Below are 20709 nucleotides of genomic sequence, written 5' to 3'. Positions count from 1 at the left end.
AAATGTGTTTTCAAATGAAAATGTATTAGTGTGGACATGGCCTTAGCACCAGTCAGAGGTGTAAGTCCTGACGGGCCGTTTTCCACTGCATAAACTTGCTTTAGGGACGTATAATACCCAGGCACCTTCCGAGTAAGATGTTTCGGGCATATCAAACTTGCAAAGACACCATGGGAGACTCACAACACACTGGAAACATTGTGGCTCGACTGGCTTGGGAATGCCTCAGATCCCCATGGAAAAGTTGGGGACGGTGGCCTGGGAGAGGTCACCTCTGCTCGGACTGCTGTGGAAAACGGCTGGATGGAATAACAAACTATAGAACTGTGTAATTGGGTGATTTAGATCATTACATTCTCCTCAGGCTCCCAAAAAGCCTTGATCTGGCTTTACTGCAGTGTTAACGGCGCCCTGGATGATGTGCACTGAGCTCCCTGTGCTCTCTGTGGCAGCGGATATGTGGGATTTACAAGGACTCCACTCACATACACAGAGGTGTATCTCAGATGTCAGTCAGAGGCCATCTGCTGCTGGTTTCTGTCTCTTCTGACTCAGCACATCATCTCTCCTCTCTCTGTCCTTTCACTGTGCATGATAGCTCTCACGCCCCGCTGTCCTCATCTAACAGTGAGCCAGGCAGTTTTCTTCAGACACAATGAACTGAATTCTCAGCCTGCAGCGACTACCAAGCGACAGATCTGCTCAATTTATGGAATCATGAATCACAGCGAGAGCAGACACGACTCAGAATACAGTTTGTGTGGTTTACAAGGCGAGCTGAGCATTTTGCACTGCACCCAGCGAGCAGCCAGTCCTCGCTGCGGCAATCAGAATGGTGATCAGAAATTTACCAATTTGCCAGTAAATTTACACAACAGATTAGATCGGGTCTGGAGCGTGTTGTCGGCCGTGGTGGCTCTGAGTATGTGAACATGTCAGCTGAGCAGAATGTGTGAGGCTGAGTGACAAACCGGCGATATGAACAGCAGAGCACAAGTGCAGCTGTAGGACATGAACAAAATAGTAACATTTGCAAATAAAAAATAAAACCCTTTCTAATGTCTGTCAAACAAACCTAATCTTTTGTTTGCTAAGAAGACCACGAATGAACCCCAAAGTCTATTAAAAGTCCTGAGATTGACCCTTGATTACAAATGTAGATTGTTGGCACGATTCTACTACTACTACCACCTGTGTTATCTCAATAAATGAGCACACCTGAGCAGAAAATCTTTACATTTGGTTTTAGATTATAAAACCTGAATCCAGTTCAGAAAGACTTCAGCTTCCCACGCTCATGCAAAACACAAAACCACATTCAAATGAAGTCCAGTCCGGACCAGAAAGTAGCTTGACCTCCGCCATTTGAGACAAACGTGCCCTCCTACTCCTGAACTCCCAGTTTACCCTCCAGCCTCCCACTGCCCCGTTTCCCCCTTTGTCTGGCCATTTAACGACACTCTCCACCTTCCCTGCTGTTCTAACTATGCACCCACACACCCCCTCTCCACTTCCCAAAAGGCTTCCTTTTGTGGTTAACCGGCTGATCACATTTGTTTCTCAACAGGCTGCTCAGGAGGTGAGCTGGTCAGTGTTGCTCTCCTTCTGTTTCTCCTCTATTCAGTCCCAGTTTAAAGGGGAAAAAAGGAGCCACCAGCTTCTAAAAGAAACGTACAGTTTACTCTGAAGCCAGTTTCGTTTTTTTTATTTATCTAGCTTTAGGCAGCACTTTGTATGGTGCCGTGGTTGAAGCCTATATAAACGCAAGTTGTACCTGAAGTTGATCCACAGAACTGAGTTGAAGAGCCAATTTGAAAAGAATTACTGACAAAAATCAAAGCTGCCGCAAAAATGGAGGCTCTGAAAGAAGCTGAAATGTCATTTTATTCAGAAGCTCAAACTGAAATATCAGTGCTCAGAGGAGCTGATGTGGCTTTGTGAGTGCCACTGACGTGAAGTAACCCCAGAAATAACAACAATGATGAAAAATATCCAGAACAAGCACAATGAAATATGGGAAGATGCTTTGAATTGTCTATAAACAGTGAAAAACAGAACAACATATTGTGGGTGTGCTCTTTGCAACAATCCCACTACTAAATATGAATGAGATAAAAGGAGAATGTGTGGAGTATTAACATTTATTCTGTGGACTGTAGACATGATGATGTGTGAATCCAGAGCAAGAACAGAAGAAAGGGAGGTGGAGAGAGGTTTGGGAGGGTGGCTGCTTAACTTCCTCTTCTTTCTTTTCCTGAGCGTGAGACAGAATACGGGCAAACACGGCGCCTTAAGAGGTACCGCTGGAAGAGATTAAGGTTTTTCCTTTAATTAGAAGAAGCATCCTCTGCCTGCTTGGAAATTCACTGTTGTGAACCACATTAACCCCTGGATTGCAGTACCAGCTGAATGCTGTGTCTGATTTTTTTATGTTGCTAAAAAGCAAGACGAAGGGTTAGAGAACATTCAAAGAATCCTACTAAGGAGGTCAGAGGTCACGTGTAGAGATCAAGTCATATCGTACAGAGCATAATAAGAAGAAGCAAGTAACTGTAGAAGGAACTGTCAGTGTTCTGCTTGTAATTCTGCATCTGTTTGGATATGATGTTTCCACTAATGATGTCTGACTTTTTTTTTTAGTTCTTCCCTGTCAGCTGATGCAGCATGAACACAGCAGCAGTAAAGAAGCACAAATATGAAATTATAGGCCTGATAACCAGTGATTATCTTGATGTTTTGTTACACTTTATTCTTACAAATGCAATTGTGGCAATAAAGTGTAGGTTAGATTGTTGAAGGTCCGCTTGTCCACCGGTTTGTTTCTAATGTTTAGCCACGATAAGTTTGTGTGTAAGTTGCTAACTGTTCAGAGCAGTTACCAGCCAGCTGAGCTCTTCTTGTTGAACAGGTGTTCTAAAAGTGTCTCCTGTATCCGTTGTATGTTTGGATAACAAACATTGTCACTGTGGGGCTGGCCAAACTGTACATGTAAGTCAGTGAAGTCATGCACTGACCTCATTTGTTTGTATAAGCAAGCTTTCTGTCTAATTCGTCATCTGTATTCACGTCCTCAGTCAGTGCACAGTCCAGCTAATGTCAGGGTGTTGGTTTTCGAGTGCTTCTGTGACTTGTTTTGTAGATAAACCTTTCCTATAATTCTATAATTCATAATCTTTATAATCTTTATAATCTCTTCTGCTATTTGCACATTCTTTACTGTAAATTCCTAAGTTCATTTGTAAATTTTGTAGTAAACTGTAAATTGTAAATATTGTAAAACTTTTCTTCTGTCATTTAATGGTCGGGCATTGTACAGCTACAAGCATTTCACCCCCATGTCATACTGTGTATGGTTGTGTGTGTGTGACAAATAAAATTTGAATTTGAAAATTTAAAGTCTCGCAGTGACACGCTCAGTCTGAGGACTGCTAACATCCCAGGTCCAGCTGAACCATTAGACAGATAACTTTTGAAATACTTTCTGTAGAGTTGGTTTGGCTGCACTGATGGTTAGCTGTTGGAAATGAAACATAAAAGTTGGGTTTTCAGTTTATTTTGCCATACAGAAAGTATTTAAACATCAAATCTCAAGAACATCTCTTGAGGAAACTAAAGTTTGGGGTCATAATCAAATGCTAATGGTATTTTTTTTTTAGGCTAGTGTCTTTTAACAGCTCATGCAGCAATAATCAAGCTCCCATTATGTGTTTGTTCACCATCTGTACTGCATGACCTTGACACAACATTAATATTCTAACGTGAAGAACTGAGTACAAAAGCAGAGAGCTGATAACAGCGGCAGCATTCGAATCTCTAATGCTAACAATGACCGGCAGCATTAATGTGAATGTTTCTGAGAGCCCGAGATAATGCCTCATGCTCCCAAACACGGCGTGTGCACGTACAGCTTGCCCTGTTCCGTCCTGCCGCATCTATATTTAGCTGCCGTTCGATCCCCGCGGTGTGTCAAGCAGTCGATAAAATCAGCCGCTCGCCGTCGGACATTGTGTCTGAACATGATCCACCTCCAACCCGCCCAGCCTCCATACGCACCTCTACCTCCGCCCCACCATCGAGCAGGAAGTGTCGGCTTCTGTCTGAACGCTTCCTCCTCCCGTCTATCTGTACAGATGAAAAACGAGGGCTCGCCGCTTGAGATGGAGAGATTTCAGTCCGCTCAGGTGTGGAGGTTTAATATCAGCAGAGTCACCTTCACGTCCACGATCAGTCAGCAGCAGCAGGCAGAGGCGGGGAGGTCAAAGGTCACAGAACATATCTCAGTGAGCACTGAACGATGACAGAAACAAGTACGGGGGGAGGGGGGCTCCTAGAGGTCAACTTACCATATATTTGTTTATTTTCTCTTTTAATGTCAGATCTTTTGTTTGTCCTTACGTTTTCTTTTTTTCATCTTTACATTTTTCAAAATCAGAGATCCTTGGGTTCATGCTGCATGTTAATGTCTTCTTTCAATATAGTTTCAAAGAGGTTTCCAAACACTACAATATAAATGCAGTTTCCCATAAATGTTTCTTAAAAAAACAGGTAAATCTTTAAAAGTAAAAACCTGAAACCAAACTGAACACTGTGGCTTAATGCAGTCATTCTTTCCAGAACAAGCCAACTTCACATTACATTTACAGTGTAAATAGATGATATGATATAATGATATGAATATAAACACAGTGCAGAAATCAGTTATCTGCAGGGTGGAGAGGTTTGGCATGTACCATGTGACAGTTCAAGCGTGCAGCAGATTGCTAGTTAGTAGTTTAGTGCTTTAACAAGTCTGAATCTGATCATACTGTTGTTAATAACAGGCTGCTTATGTAGGTTAGTTTTGTAGTGAACCAAAAATGATCCCTTACAACACAAACAGATGGAGCCTAAATGATTAACAGCACTTAACATTGAACATGACTCCATCTGTTTATTGCTTGTTAACCTTTTTAGCTTCCTTAGCTAAGCTTTTATATTACCATTGATGAACCTCATTTGATTGAAACTTTGATATCTAGACATTCAGGTCAAAACAGTTTGGACTTTGCATAATTTTGGGATCTGTGGTGAAATTGTGGAGCATGGCTGGTCAGAGCAGGATGTTGATGCCTTAGAAGGTTATCGGGAATCAGATAAATTTGAATTATGGCAAGGTTTTTATTCAGATAACCTTTTAATCATACCTCATAACTATAAAAAGAGCAGAGAAAAACTTACCTGACCTCACCTGGTAAACAAACCTGGCCAATCAGGCAGTGAAAGATTTAAATTGTTAGTTTTTGGTTATCTGGAAGTTATTCAGCAAGCACCGAACTGTGTATTTTTTGGTTCTGGGCATTTAATAGCATCACTATGAAGACTCATTGCCTCCTGATGATCAGCGTTACCTAGCAGTATTACAACATGCTTTCTAATTTGACTTAAACTTTATCCTAAACAATGTAATTTGCTGGTGCCTGGTTCAGTTTGATATGTGAATCAGCTTTTGCCAACCTTCCTGTGAGTCTTGGATGTCTCTCTGTCAGAAGAGATCAGATGAAAGTTAGCTGTTCCGTAGAAAGAACCTGGGTAGATTTGTCTATAATGCTATAAGACCTCCGTCTCTTCTTACTGCTTTTTTGCCCTCGCAAAGCTCAACTAAATCTCACAAACTCCCTTTTTCTGCTCTAAAAACAACTTCCAGGAGTCAACTGAGCCCATCACAGAAACAGGAGGACAGTTCACATGATGACGTATTCTGTCAACTTCTGAAAAGTCCAAAATTTCTGAAAATGTTGAGGTTTGGTGAAACATGACAAAAACACCTCAATCCTGCCACAACAGGCCATATCACAGCTGCCAGTCAGAGCAGCAGGTGTTGTATTAACAGTTATAGCAGATGTTGAGTGAGTGAATCTAGATCGGTTCAGATGATTTTGTAGGAGTGGATGATGATGGCGACATGCATGATTCACCGATTGTCTGGTTTTGGTATATATCTTATGACTATTGCTTCTTTTATTAATTTTGTTCTTTTGTAAGGTGACCTTGGGTTTTTGAAAGGCGCCTTCAAATAAAATGTACTATTATTATTATTATTATTATTATTGTGTGTGTGTGGTGGAATGCGTGGGATAAAACACATCTACACCCACTCTAAGTTGCAGAATGTCAGTTTAATCGGTTGCATCAGCGTTACATGCGGCTTCAAACCTTCATACCCTGGACATAGCGAGATCACCAGGTTGTTGCTGGGAAGATGCAGGAAACAACCACACAAAGCCACTCTACCAAGCATTTTCCCACTGCGAAGAAAGGACCACAGATTCTAGTTTTTGTACATCTTGACTGGTCCACTATAACAGTAATATCAATCACACCCACTATCTGTCATGTAGACCCTTCTCTCACCGTCGAGGGTTCACGGCAGTGACCAGCCCTGCTGTATGTATCCCCCCCACGGATAACGTTAGCACAGCTCTCTCCCATCTGCACTACACTGTGAGCAGACAGTACCAGACTCACCCAGTGGGAGTACACATTTTAATCAAGCTTGCTTAAAGACTGAACTTCCCAAATTTGTACTGCAAATGCAATGTTTCACCATTGAGGAAAGCTCACCGGAACATGTCTATTCCAACTCAAAGCAGGCAGAGCACATCCTCAGCCTGTCAGACCATCTCTCACTGTTCCTCATCCCGCCATACACCCCCCTCAGGAAAAAAACAACCCAGGTATTATTAAAACTTGGCCTGAGGGTACACTCTCTCTGCTGCAGGACTGCTTTGCACTCACAATAAAATGTATTTGAACACCTGGATCTTCAGCAATACACAGAATCAGCACTGTCCTACATTAAGTTCTGCACTGACAGTGTCACGGTTGATAAATGCATCCAGGATTATTCCAACCAAAAGCCCTGGCTGGCTAGAGAAGTATAGACACTCCTGAGAATCCACAATTTTGCCTTCAAGTCAGACAATAGGGCCTGGGTCTCTAGTGCATCGCCAAGTGCAAAAGGCAACACATATGTGACTGTCAGTGCTTGCTCATTTTGAGACAAAGAGGACCCACACAGTTATGCAACCCTCATTAACATCTAGCCTCCTCACGCTCACATGAAGTGATGTGCCTACTTAAGATGGGGAATGCAAGACAAGCTGCTGGTGTACTTGGGAAGGTAAAAGCTTGTGCTGACCAACTCTCAGGGTTTTTAGCCAAGATTTCTAATCTTCTCTCTGACTCAAGTTATCATGTCACCTTATCTCAAGTCAGCTATAATCTCTGCCTTAAAGAGACCTATCAACAGACTAAATGGCTACATAACAACAGCACTAACAGAAGTTTGTATCTGAGTACATCAAAGACTCTCTCCCTGCTACCTTTGACCCGTATCCGTTTGCTTATAGAGACAACAGACCGACAGAGGACACCATCTCCACTGAGCCGTTTGGAATACCAGGGTCAGAATGCGCTTTGATGATTACAGTTCTGCTTTTAACATAAATATCCTAGTTTGAAAAGTTGTCTGAGCTAGACCACCCATCCCCCCATCTACGCTTGGATGAAAGACTTTGTTACTAACCACCCACAAATAGTCAAGGTGGCGCCCACTGTTCCTCCACCCTCACACTTAGCAGTGGCTCTGCTCAGGGATGTGTGTTGATGACACTGCTGTGGTTGGAGGTGACAAGTCACCATAAAGATGCCAACGCTGTCTGGGTGGAGCTCTGATAATAACCTGGCACTCAAAACCAGTGAAACCACTGACTACAGGAGAAATTTCTGGGATCCTCCTTCACAGACGACAGCCTCCTACCATGCCATCATTGATGCCACTGATGTACTGAATCACAGTGTGGTATGTTGCTCAGTGGCAGACAGGAAACCTTTGCGCAAGGTTATCAACACCGCCCAGAGAACCGTTTGCTGCCGATCGCCCTCCCTAGAAGACTCTCAGTGTCTCAGCAGAGCAAAGAAAATAATCAAAGACCCTTCCCACTCTGGACAGCACTTGTTCACCTCCTGCCCTCAGGCAGTGCAGGTGCATAGAGAACCAGACAAATAGCCTTGAAAACATTTTCCCCCTGGGCCATCAGAACTTTCAACAGCTTTAAATAAAGGAGTGCAATAGCTATCCTGTAGTGAGTGGCACCCCTTTAAAGCCCAGTCATGTGTGAAACGTGTGGACGTGCGTCTGTGCTTAATGCCTTTGTTTTTACTGTTTATTATATTTGTTTTTAAATGTTTTACCTACTGTTTGTACTGAACACAAGAGCTTTAGTAGTACTGTCAGTAGTAGTGTTAGTATTGGTATTATTATTATCTAACATACAGGTGTCTAACTGCTTAAAATATCAGGTCACACAACAAACAAATCAAGCAAGATGTTCCTGCAGATGTTTTCAAAGGAAGAAGCTTTACCACAGAAAACCGGTTCCCTACAATACACCGGATCAAGATTAACGGTGAAACTATTATTGTTTCCAGGATCAGAGAAAAAGGTATGCACTCCTTGAAAGACTTGGATCCTTTGTTCCGCTGCCTTGGCCAGACTACTTGAACGGCTTCTTTTAAGTTGTTTTATGAGCTGAAAAAACATCAACGAGTTTCTCAGAGTTGTCCAACAGGTTCCAGAACTCTGTAATTCCCATGTTTGGTTGCTTATAAATATAATCCAACAAAGTCAATCGAATAATCTTGTGTGGAACATCCCTAACCATAGTTATCTTGTCTTATTAATCAGTCATTAAATATATTAAATGCTGTATACATTCTAACTAAAACTGAAAGACGGTATAGTTTAAAGTCGATGTTGGAAGGAATGCAGTGAAAGGATTGGTCAGAAAAAGCTTCAAGCTTTACCAGGAAGCTGCTGTTTATTTGCTGTTCCAGGCAAACAGCCTATGATGTTTCTCTTAAACATTTCATAACTTCACAAGTTTAAAATCATAGCCATGATAAGAAACTTTTCACCCTAACGTCATTTTGTGGTAGCAGTTACAAAAAGTACCATCTCTCCTTCCTTTTATCTGACTGGGTTGTCACTTGAAATTCACACCTGAGGGCGACATGTGATCTGCATCTAGATAAGAACGAAGGCCGGAATGTATTGCAATGGTATTCGACTCTCACTGTGATCTCAGTGTCCTTAAAGAAGATCTTCAAGTTCACGTGTTATCCGTGTCTTAGTGCTGTTTCATGACTGAGCCAAGTATCAGCAGATAATAACTCTCTTCTTGCAAAAACGAGCATATCCGGATACGGCCACGGAAAGGAACTGTGTACATGATACAGTGGGGTTCAGCTTGGAGTATGATTGGAGGATGTGTGCCATGGAGCCGGTGCATTGAGTCCTCACAGCTGGATCTGGAGCAAGTTCTCACAAATAGGGATAAATATATATATTTGGATAAGTGGAAGAAATAGGATGGATGGCTAGGTAATAAATGTCATTACACTGTGTTTCACATACAACTCCCAGAAAGTTGATTCTGTTCATCTGAATGTTGCATTTTCTGTGGGAGAAATGTTTCGTCAAAATGAGTGATGACATATTTCTCCCACTGAAAACGCAACGTTCAGATAAACAGAACCAACTTTCTGGGATTACCTGGATGACTGAGCAAGAATCAAGACACTGCTACAGTGCAGTTTGCATTCATACTGCACTGTAGATGAAAGACTCAGTACTGATTACTGCACCATTCTCTGTGACAAGAGGGGCCTACTTAGATTTGCAGAGAAGCGCCTGTTTTTAGAAATATATTGTGACCAGTGCTTGTGACCAAATGGAATCGAGTTCTGTGGGAAAAACACGGATTAAAAACACGACCTCCCAAGTCCATCAGACTGGTATATAAACCTGATGAACAATGCACAATGTGAGCAGCTGTTACTTAAATATCCAGCTGAAGCTTGAAGTATCTTGGTATCAAGTGCAAATGGCAGTCAAGACAGGGCCCTGCAAACTCAAAGTCGTGACAAATGTGAAAATGTATTTGCTTGAATCATAGCGTCCTAGGGTATTGTGGTTGTTATTTTGTTGTTTGCTTGGTAGATTACAAAATAGAAGGGCTGAATGGGTTCTATTTTACTCCGCTGTATGTTTGGATGGATGAATCCCGGGTGTGTTGTTGTGTGGCCTACATGGAGCCACTTTGTCTTCTTTCTCTGCTGCTGCCTTTTCCTTCCTCAGCCAAACAGCTATACAGAGACAAACTGTTACACTTGCGTGCACACACACACACACACACTACAGTATGTTTATATATACATCCCTTTAACTCTTGCTGTATAGCAGAGCAGCTGGGCAGAACCTGCCCTGCCACTTTCACTTGTGTGCTGTATATATCTGTTTCTGTGTATATGTGCAGCGTGTGTCTGTGTGTCAAGTGTGCACTATCACAGCACACTTGAGTAATTAATTTTCAACATGGCTGGGTTTTCACCATGGCTGGCTGTGTGTGTGAGTGTGTGTGTGCAGTAGGGAAGGTAGCTGCCGTCAATACTAATTTGGTACCAGAGAAAACAAATGTATTTAATCCCTGGTTGTCTTGTCCTGTTTTGCTCTCCCTCCCTCTCTCTCTCTCCGTCTCTCTCTCTGTGTCTCTCTCGCTGTCTTGCCTTCCACCTCACTCGCCCCTCGCTCATCCCACCCCTCATCTTGCAGGCTGATGGCCATTAGCACTGCAAAGGGAATTTTAATGTAACGCCGGCTTTAGTGGGAAGGGATGAATATTTTAAAAAGTGAAACACTGATTGTCTGATTGTAGCAATAAAAGAAGGACACATCTGAAGAGCGCACACATACACTTAAACACACACGCGCAGGATTGTTTGTATCCGACACACTGAAGTCCTGTGTGGTTTCACCAAACCGGTTCAGCTGGTCTGACTGAAGATCTGTTTGTTTTGTCTCTGTGTTGCCTTTACGTCCTGTCAGAGAGCTGTGATGAGAAATGTTCCCATGGTTACGGCTTGAAAGCCTTCACTCGAGCTCAAACAACCCGAGATCGCCCTCCTGCTGCTCCTCAGTTGGCGCCGGGGTTTCCTATGTCATTTTTATCCCCGTCTGTCTGAGTGTTCATATTAGTAGTGCTTACACTCTGCCGTGCCTCGGTAATATTCCAGCAGTTAACCACCTCCAATATCACATTACATTCACTGCTCACCATTTCTATGCTAATCACACTTCTATTTTATTGTTGCTCATAAATTAATGTGCTTTTTTTATACTGTTACATTCATCTGCCATCATTACTGGCAACTCTAAGTGATAAACACAAAGTAGCAGTAACAGATAGTCACCTTTAGTGACCTTAAAAAAATCAAAAGCTTGAACTTGAAATATGCTTTAATTAAAAAAGAAAGTCCATCTGCTGAAAGTGGCTTTCACTGCGGGAGCTCTGTATGTGTATAAAGGCAGACTCATTGGCTTTGGTAGAACTGGAGCGGAGCTGGTGCAGTTCCACCTGTGAAAACTTCATAAGGACCACCATTAAAAAATGCAGAACTGTAATCAGTTTATCATTTTACCAGACTGAAAATCAGCTCGTATGGATTAGTCAGCATCACCCAGTCAGTCAGACTGAGCTCCACAAGGAAGAGCTCAGTCTGACTGACTATCATAACCGCAAACAATTCACCGGCTATGATTATGTTGGGCTTCCTGCTAACAGCACTCGCTCATTCTTCACACACCGTGACCAAATATGCCTGAATTTGTGGAACTGCTTGTAAAGTCATGCAGAAGACATATGCTGCGTTCCCAGCCAACAGAAAAAAACAGACATAAAACATGGAGTCTGCGATGTTTCACATGGTGCAGAAATGTATGCAGGTAGTGTAGGTGGCCTTTATATATGTTATGAAGAAAATGTTTTTGCTGCTTAGTAAAAAAGTAAAATCACAGTTCAAGAGTTTAAACAACTTTTTTTCCCCTTCAGAAATATGCAGTTGTTTTTGTACCTTTTAAAACACACAAAAGAGCACAGAGAGAAGAGCAACAGGTGAGCTTGAATGATTGTCTGTTGTTATGGAAACAAGGTGCGCAGTCAGCTTTTTTTTTTTTCCAGAATAGAAAAAAAGCCTCGGGCAGCACTTTCTCCACAAACACACGAACTGAACCTCACCTGCTCTGCATTCAAGACATTTGAATTCTTCTGAAAAGCATTTGAATTGAGTTTTAAAGCATCTGTGGGAGAAAGAATGACATCCTGACAAACAGCAGGAGACAGAGAGGTGTGGGTTTGAGCAGGTGCTGTTTTCTCTGTGGGCCTTTGAAGAAGTCTGATTATTCTCAACTTTATGCTGTGGTTGAATGTGGAAGATCAGGTACGAGGACTAAAGAGTGCAGGGGTCATTCATTCTTTTAAAAACTTTAGGGCTGAAAAATGAAGCCAACACAGAAATGCCAAAAACTGTAGTTCCTCTGATGGCCACTAGACTCCCACTTTCAAAAGCTTGTGTGTTAAAGCTCATTTAGCCTTCTATATAAAATCTATGGTTGTTGAATTTTTGTCTTTTTAAAAACTGAGGTTACATTTAGGGGTTGGCCTCTTTGACTGACAGGTGGATGCCTGCTCGATGTCTGCTGAGGGTTCACCTGAGCTAAGTGGACCTCTGGTGTATGTTACTGCAATTATGGGTGCTGCGAGATTAATTGTACTAGCAGATCATCCAAAAAGTCAAAGATGCAGTTTTTTGTATGATTAGTTTTTTTTTAAATTTACGGATAAATAAGCCGTGTCTGAGTCTGTGTGATGAACCTGTGCAATTTATAGATGCAGCTTGTTAACCAAGCTGATAATGAAGCACTCCACCCATTTGCCCAATTATAAAAACTATGTCTGTGTAGAGTCAGCAATTTTTATTTTAAGTGTGTGTGTGTGATTCCTTGTACTGAACAGGCTCTGCTAGCAGGGTACTGAGTGATGCCATATGAGTGCATAAAGGAGTGTGAATGACTGATGCTGCAGCAGCACGAAGCAGGAGCCTGTCTCACAAAAGCAATTTCACAAGCCCTGCTAACGTGCAGACTGGAAATGACAGGAATGTAGCATTTCACAAATAATGGCTGTAAATCTCTCCAGTCCTTCAACACGCCTCCATTCAAACACAAGGGTAGCTTTGTGTAATATATGTTTGATAAGTGAAATGGGTCAAAATAAATGAAGAGTGAATAATCTCATGGATCAGATCTGTTGAAGAAGCACCCTCAGCACCAGTATGTGTTTCATGTTTAGCTGGAATTTTTTGTTTGTCATGCTGGTGTTCTCTTGTTGATTCCAATCATATTCTGTAATTCTGACTAGATTTCAGTTAGAGACTGAGCCTGGGGGCATGGTGGTGTGTTTTGTGTGATGAGCCTGACACACATGTGCGACCATGCAAAGTCACACACCTCGGTCTTTAGTTATTCATCTGTAGCAGCCTCTGCTTCTGCTGACACCAGCAGGAATCTTTAAAAGCGAGGAACAGCGCCGTTTCAGCTCAGAGGAATCCTGATGTCTTGTGCTCTGGCACCCCCGACCTGGAGCTCCCATGAAAGGAGTAGAAGGAAGAATGTGGTTAGACGGGTGATGAATAGTGAACACTCTGTGTGTTAGTGCGTTTGTTTTCACATTAAAACCACATTGCTTTGGAGTGACTCACTGCCATTCAAAAAGTTTAAATGTGTGTGATTGTCACTGAAGTGATTGTCACTGAAGCGTCTGAATAACAGCTACGGGTGTCGAAACCGTGTGTGTGTGCGTGTGTGTTTTTGTTAACACTTGTTAGTCCTGACGAAGCTTCAATGAAACCGGAGATGATCCAAGAATCACTGAAGAATGAAAAAGACAGTTTACAGTTTTGATTAATCTAGTCTCCGGAGATGATTGTGCAATTGGGCGTGCGTGCACGCGTGCACGCGTGCGTGTGTGTGTGTGTGTGTGCGTAATTTGAACCCCTCCAGACATACTGGGTGACACATTAGCTTTCCTGCAGTGTGTTCATATCCTCTAAGCTTCCTGTGCAGAAGTGAAGTTGAGCTTCAAAACAAAACAAACTGATCCTGGTTCAGATTTCAGGCTGAGGAAAACCAGTTTGATGCTTCATCACATTCTGTGGTCGTCACTCTCTCTACTAAAAAAAAAACAAAACTCTCGAAATGTACTGGAGTTAAACCTGATTACCCGATGTTCAGAAAACACCGGCATCTCCTCCAGTTTCAAAAATAAACTGGATTGTCTAGACGTTTACGAGAGAACAAACTGGGTCTGCGGCCTTAAAAATCCTTTCTTGATGAGTTTTTTGGGCTCAAACACTAATTTAATGATGAGCTAAAGTAGGAATTTTGACAGAGCTACATGTTATCATGTAGCATATAAGCATATTTATGCTTACTATGCTAACTGCTACCATTTTCGGTAGCTTGTTATCTTGCGATGACTCCCACTAATCATTTCATCCAAGCTTCATCTACTTGTAGTAAACAAACAACCTTCAGATGAGAGGAAATTAGTCAGGATGTTCAGTCACCACCATTCCTCCAGCCTGCCACGCTTGAGGAATGGTGGAAACTAGTGAAACACCAACTTCCCCGTCCACAGTGAAGTCAGTTTTACGCCCCCAGGACAATAATCCCAGACACACATCAAACAGGATGGATGAAGCACGCTAACATTAAACGTCTGGAATGGCCTTCTTAAAGGCCAAATACTTGAAATACAAAAACCAAGTCTGTGCCAGGAAACCAACGAGTTTAAATGACAATTTAACAATCAATCTAACAATTCTGCCAAGTCAGAAATCCAGCTGGGATTCCGCCAGACGCTTGGTGATGGCTAACTTTATGTAACAACTATTAATGGGGGTGCATTTATTTAGATTTATTTATACCTTTCCACACTTGTACATCCTATTTATTTTTCTAAGTGATTAAAGATGTATGCTGTGCTGTACAATTATTCCACCTTGGAAAAAGAACAGTTCAAAGAAATCTGTTGTGGGAGGAAGTCAGTCAAACTATAAACTAGAGGTGCCGCCGTCTCTCCCTCCATCGCTCTCTCCCGTGTCTTTACTCCTCTTCACCTGCCGTTAACTGAGAGATTGAAGCCGCTTCATTAAAAGCTGCTGGATGAAGTGCTCGTTCAGACGACTTCCTCAGCACGCTGGGAGAATCTGCTGACGATGGAGCGATGCACAGCGATGGAGAGGGAGGAGAGGAGCAGAGATGGAGAGAGCGAGGTGTAAGCATCCTACATTCTCACAAACAGCGGGGGTGGGCTGGAGGGACCCAGAAACAAAGAATTGTGTTTTTGTCTTTTCTGGTTCATTCCCGCTCGTTCTTGCACTTGTTTTGTGCCTCCTATCTGTCCTCTCTTCTTTCATTTGTCCTTCTTTCCACCTTCCTTTGTTTTTGGTCCTCTGTTTCCACTTTGTCTGCCCTTTCTTTTCAATTGTTTGCTTCCTTCCTTTCTTCCTCCTCAGTTTTTCATACAATATTTGTACACAAAGGTCAAAGGGTGTGACAGGATGATGTTCTTTGAAGACACAGAGACCTGAAGATGGGCACACAGATATATGGACAAACTGAATTTAAGGAAACTAGATCTGTCCCCGAGGGGCAGAGACAACAACAACAAAAAAAAACCCTGAAAATGCTATTTTAGCAGTTTCACTTCTGACAGCTGAAACGTTAGCCTGACAGAACGACAAACTGCAAGTCAGCAAATCAGGAGGCAGCGGGCTCGCTCTGTGTTAAATGCAGTCACATGCCCAAAAAGTGTGTCTCCTCCAGGCTGTTATGACTTGACAATGCTGTGGGTATATGTGCGTGTGCAGATGGAGCACTGCTGTAATTGAATTTTACCTCTCAAAAAAGCTGTGACATTATTGTATTAGAGGAAGGATATGCTGCTTGGCCTCAGAGAGGGGGAGAGAGAGGGGGGAGGGAGAGATAGAGGGAATTGAATTGCAGGAACTTAACTGCAGCAAAAAACCCAGTGACATCACCATCATATTCGACTGCTCGGAGCGCTCGGCTCTCTCAAAGAATCTAGTGTTAGGATTTATCTATTCAGGAACTCTCATGCTGGCGATGACCATCCAACCTTTTCATCTAGCTCACAGAGGAGAATCCAATAAACGTCTGCAGAAATGAAACCAAAGCCGATAAGGCAGGAGGTATCAGTGGTGTAAGAGCAGTGACAGTATTATTGTAACAGGCAGGTGGATATTGTCTGGTTTGGAAAAGTGATCAATTTTAGATATTTCTAAATCTTTCTACTTATTAATGTTGTACTGTCGGTTATATATCTGCATATATAGGCTTTATTTACTGGGATGTGTGCATCATTTTTCCAAAACCCCATCTAGTATTTTTGGTGCCTAAAAGCCGACCAAACAGCAAATGAAAACTAAACATCCCTCAAAACCATGTCGAAAGAATAAGCGTTTCATAGAGAAATCAAGCCCAGTCTGTTTTTGGAGAGAAAGTGTTTTCCCCACAGCCATAAATGCTGTTTTGTCATGTGGGACAATCAGGAAACAGGATTAACATTTAGCAGAGATGTCTGCAGGCCATCAAAATCAGCCTGGTATCGGAACGATGCTTGGTTAGCAGTGAAACAGCTGATACCAAAAAATGTTTTAAAATGATAGTCATGATGGTGACCTGTGGTTAGAACATGAGTAGAAGTGCGCCCAGAATTGATCCCAGAGGGATACTTGTGTCAGCCTCGGGGGTGGTGATTTGAACTAATCTGCAACAGCATTTTGGATTCTTTGTGATACTTTGATTTATTTAATATTTCCCACAGGAAGTATCTCCTAAACAAACCGTTTCTGTGTCAGAGCATTTGATATGAGAAGCGACTGACCTCTGTGGCTACAGTCACCAATTAGTCCTTTGCATTTAACCCATTCACTCAGTGAGCAACGGGCAGCCACCAATCCAGTGCCCGGTGAGCAGTGTGTAGGGACCCGAACGGCTACCCCGAGGTACCCTTGAGGATACCACCGTTCGGTGGATTTGAATTTCCAGCCTTCCATTCCTGGGCCGAACGCTCTACCTACTGAACTATCACTGCCCCATGTTTTTTTGGTGTTGAATGGCTGTTTTGGATACTAATGATAACATCCTAAGTGCTCGCAGTGGTGCTTTTGGTATTTCCCTGGCAGCTCTTTGGTGGATGCAGTTTGGCTGCCGAGCTCATTTGACCCGGTGGAAAAACACTCAGTTAATCTGGGGAAGCTGGGCAGCCAGTGCCAGCCAGCAAAGTCAGTGCAGACACAGCAGGTACTCATCTTTGATTCTCATATTGCCTTTAGGTGTTAGAGACTCCTAACCTGTTCAAGCTTAATGAAAAATGTCTTTGAAAATCATCACCTGTTACTTCAACAAACTATGTAGAGGTGTTGAATTCTGTGTAGTCAGAAGCAGAAAATTGGATGATATAAAATTACAGATGGATATGAGGGTAAAATATTCCCTGTGGCTCATGGTAATTTAACTAATCGTTTTGGTTGGGGTCTTACGCTTTTAAATTACAGGAAATTATAGGATATGGTGTGAAATATACATCAGCAAATCTACTCAGAAATCACAGTGAAAAGACAATCCAGATGTGCTTTTCTTCAGCAGTGCAGTGTTAGAGTGAACGTTCTCTGCACATTCCTACAATCAGGAACTGCTAATAACTAGTTTAAAACATTTTTAACACGGCAGATTTGGCCAAATGTAAGAAAGCGGGGCTCAAAGAGAATTCATATTATAACATCCCACTAATGAGCTTATGGGGCTTAGCTTACTGGATGGCTTTAACGTCCATGATCATATTGGTTCTTAAATGGGCCAAAATGTTGGTTGGTTTCAAGACTGCAAAGGAAAATTTTCCATTTCTTCTGTTTGCCCACAAATGCTACATTTCCCACTGACCTGATTAAAGAACAGGGATTGTCTTGCCAAAAACATGTGAAAAATTACTCACATATACTCCAGACTAGAGTAAGATCACTGACCAGTGCAGAGAAATATATCCAACTGGTATTTCTGGGGCTTGAAGTGAACATATTCAGCAGGCTACTTATCAGCTGATGCTAACAAGTTTGGCTAACAAACTGCAACAATAAACTGTGCCAGTGCATGGCTGTAAGATACTGGAACATCACACATCAAAACTCAAGCCCAGACTTCTTAGATCTTTTTGATCATTCAGTCATTATTCATTTAAAATTTTCCATAAGACACCAGCACAAAAGAGGCCAACCATTTAATAATACATATAGAGTTTTATGAAGAGGAGACACAGGCTTTGTTTTGAGACTGACTCAAAATTGTAGCCAGCCTCAAGTGGCCATTGGAGGAACTGCTGATTTTCCACTTCCACCTTGTTTTCTTATTTTTTTTCAGCCAGGAAGGTTACTGATCAAACTTCCTGGGTCACATTTCATATCCCACTTTTTCCTAATTCCCCGCTATAAGACACTAATACATACTGTGGAAATGTACATCTCTCTTCCTCTCGCTCTCCGTCATACTGTCTCTTTCTCTCTCTCTCACTTCCCCCCCCTCTTCCTCTCTCTGTCTGTCTTTGGTGTTTAAGGTTTGAGGTAAGAGGAGCTGAGGAGGAAGTATCTCCCCCTGCACCTCCTGTAAGACGAGCTGTAACTCTCCACCTCCTCCCCCTCCTCCCCCTCCTTCTCAGCACTCCGCTCTGTTAGCATTTGACCGGTAGCTGTTTGTTAACCAACCCTGACCCACTGCCGTTTAATCTGAGCTGAGAGGAGGACAGACGAGAAGAGAGTGAGAGAGAGAGAGAGAGAGAGAAAGGTGATCACTCGCTCGTCCTCGCTCGTCCTCTGAGAGAAGGAGAGACAGGGTTTCGGCTTGCAGGGATTGGTTTCCAGGAAAAGTACTCACCCACATATACACACTCAGCACACGCTGTGCGGCTCCCACCGTGTGTCAATATCTGTGTGTTTGCACACAGTGACCTTTGACCCGGACAGCTTTACCTGCGGAGAAACAAACGTGTGGCCATAAAAGGACACAAGGAAGAGACGGAGGAAGAGGAGAAAATGGGAAATGGAGCCACGCAGAAGGTGGAAGGAAAAAAGAAAGGAAAGAAGGAGGAGATCATTTATGAGAAAAGAGGAGGTTAAGTGGAGGAGAGCAAAGAGAAAACAGCAATAATAAAACAGCTGCACTTCATTTACACATCTGGATACTGTTCGCAGCATTTGTGTATTTGTGGGTGTAAAAATTTAATTCATGGTGTGCAAAGAGAGATGTTTGAATGTTAAAGTGATGGGGATGAAGGTGTCATTCACAGCTCAGTGACAGAGAGAGAGAGCAAGAGAGACATCAGGTTGTCTGTGTGTGTGTGTCCTGTTTGAAATTCTGCTCGTCTGTTATCTGACTCCATCCAAGAAATCCAGAGCGAGAAGGAGACGAATAGACACAGAGAGAGAGAGAGAGAGAGAGAGAGAGAGAGAGAGAGAGAGAGAGAGAGAGAGAGAGAGAGAGAAAGAAAGATACTTTTGCTCCCTCTTTCAATGTGCTCAGTTACAACAGTTTCATAGTTTCGTTTAAACAGCACGATTGTGCTTTCTTAACATTTCTGGGTGTTTTATCGGTTTAACCAACATTGACCACTTTTAATTTCCTATATTCTTCTTAGCTGCCATCAGCTGGGCGAGAGACTTGAGTGCGTTGTGCTACAAGCAACAAACGTAGCCTAGAGCGTGTAGCCTGCAGCAGAGACGAAGAGCAGTTTGCAGAGAACTAGAACTAGATAACTCCCTGCTTTCTAACTTAACACCAACTTTTTCTTTTAAAGTGGACACACAAATGGGTTTCTTTACTTTCTGACATATAAATATTGTTTTGATGGTGGGTGCTTATATTAAACATGGCCAAAAATTCCAAGAATTAGGTCAGAGTATTTACAAGTAATCCCTGTGAGCCAAAAGCTCAGGCTTGAGACGGCTCTGCTGTAGATGCTTGGTTTGCTGGAAATTGAAGCCAACAGGGATCCAACAGCTACAGTTCTTCTAATGGCCTCTTGAGGTTGGATCCAAAAGTGAGTCACTCCCCGCAGAGCCCCGTGTTAAACTGGCCAACTAAACAGAATTAAAAGCATGTTTTCAGCTTGGTACGAAAATGGTTTTGGCCTTTTCCTCCTTCATACTGACTGTACAGGAAATTATTTTTATTATTTTATAACATTTTATAATCCCTTGGTTGCTAGCAGGGTTTAAAGTTCAGGGTGTGGGTGCTGTTTTTTAGGCAAAGTAGGTGTGACTGCTTTGACGTCAGGAGTGCTGACACAGGGATTGATTGCTGTGCGTTCATTCTCACCTTTGCTCTAAGCTCCAGCTACATAGATGAGAATAAATCTTTTGAAAGTGAGTGTAAAGGATACAAATGTTCAGGGTGGCATGATGAATGTCAGTGTAAGGATAAATTCAGAGTTCGGCCTTGATGGAGGACGATGCTAAATTCTTCTCGTGTTCGCCTGAATTAATTTGACGTGAGATCGGTGTTTTCAGGAAACTGAACACTTGCTCAAACCGGAGCCTTTAGACTCGGTGGATGCCGACTTTACTGACTGCACACAGCTCCTCCTGGTTACACAAATGTTGGCAGTGTTTGGTTTATCACAGTTTCTTCAGTGTGAGAGTGTGTTGAACAGGTCAGCGGGACGGTGGCAGGTAGCAGTCACTTGCTCTTACTGGACGGTT

At 42.5% G+C, this 20709-nt stretch overlaps 1 protein-coding gene across 7 annotated transcripts in view; it reads left to right on the top strand.

The window, feature by feature from the left end:
- LOC113032114 (protocadherin-1-like) overlaps positions 1–20709 on the top strand; it is a 281958-nt gene that overhangs the window by 51075 nt on the left and 210174 nt on the right. Inside the window, exon 4 of one of the 7 annotated variants that reach the window (XM_080305577.1) lies at positions 2641–3396. The exons of the other annotated variants lie outside the window; for them this stretch is intronic. Coding sequence (XP_080161703.1) covers positions 2641–2658 — 18 coding nt within the window. The 3' untranslated portion in view covers positions 2659–3396. Of the gene's footprint in view, positions 1–2640; positions 3397–20709 lie in introns of those variants that run through there. 7 annotated transcript variants of the gene reach the window in all.

Source organism: Astatotilapia calliptera, chromosome 2, assembly GCF_964374335.1.
Source record: "Astatotilapia calliptera chromosome 2, fAstCal68.1, whole genome shotgun sequence".
Taxonomy (NCBI): Eukaryota; Metazoa; Chordata; class Actinopteri; order Cichliformes; family Cichlidae; genus Astatotilapia; species Astatotilapia calliptera.
Note: the sequence above shows the minus strand (reverse complement) of the source record. Positions and strands in the feature narration are given on the sequence as shown.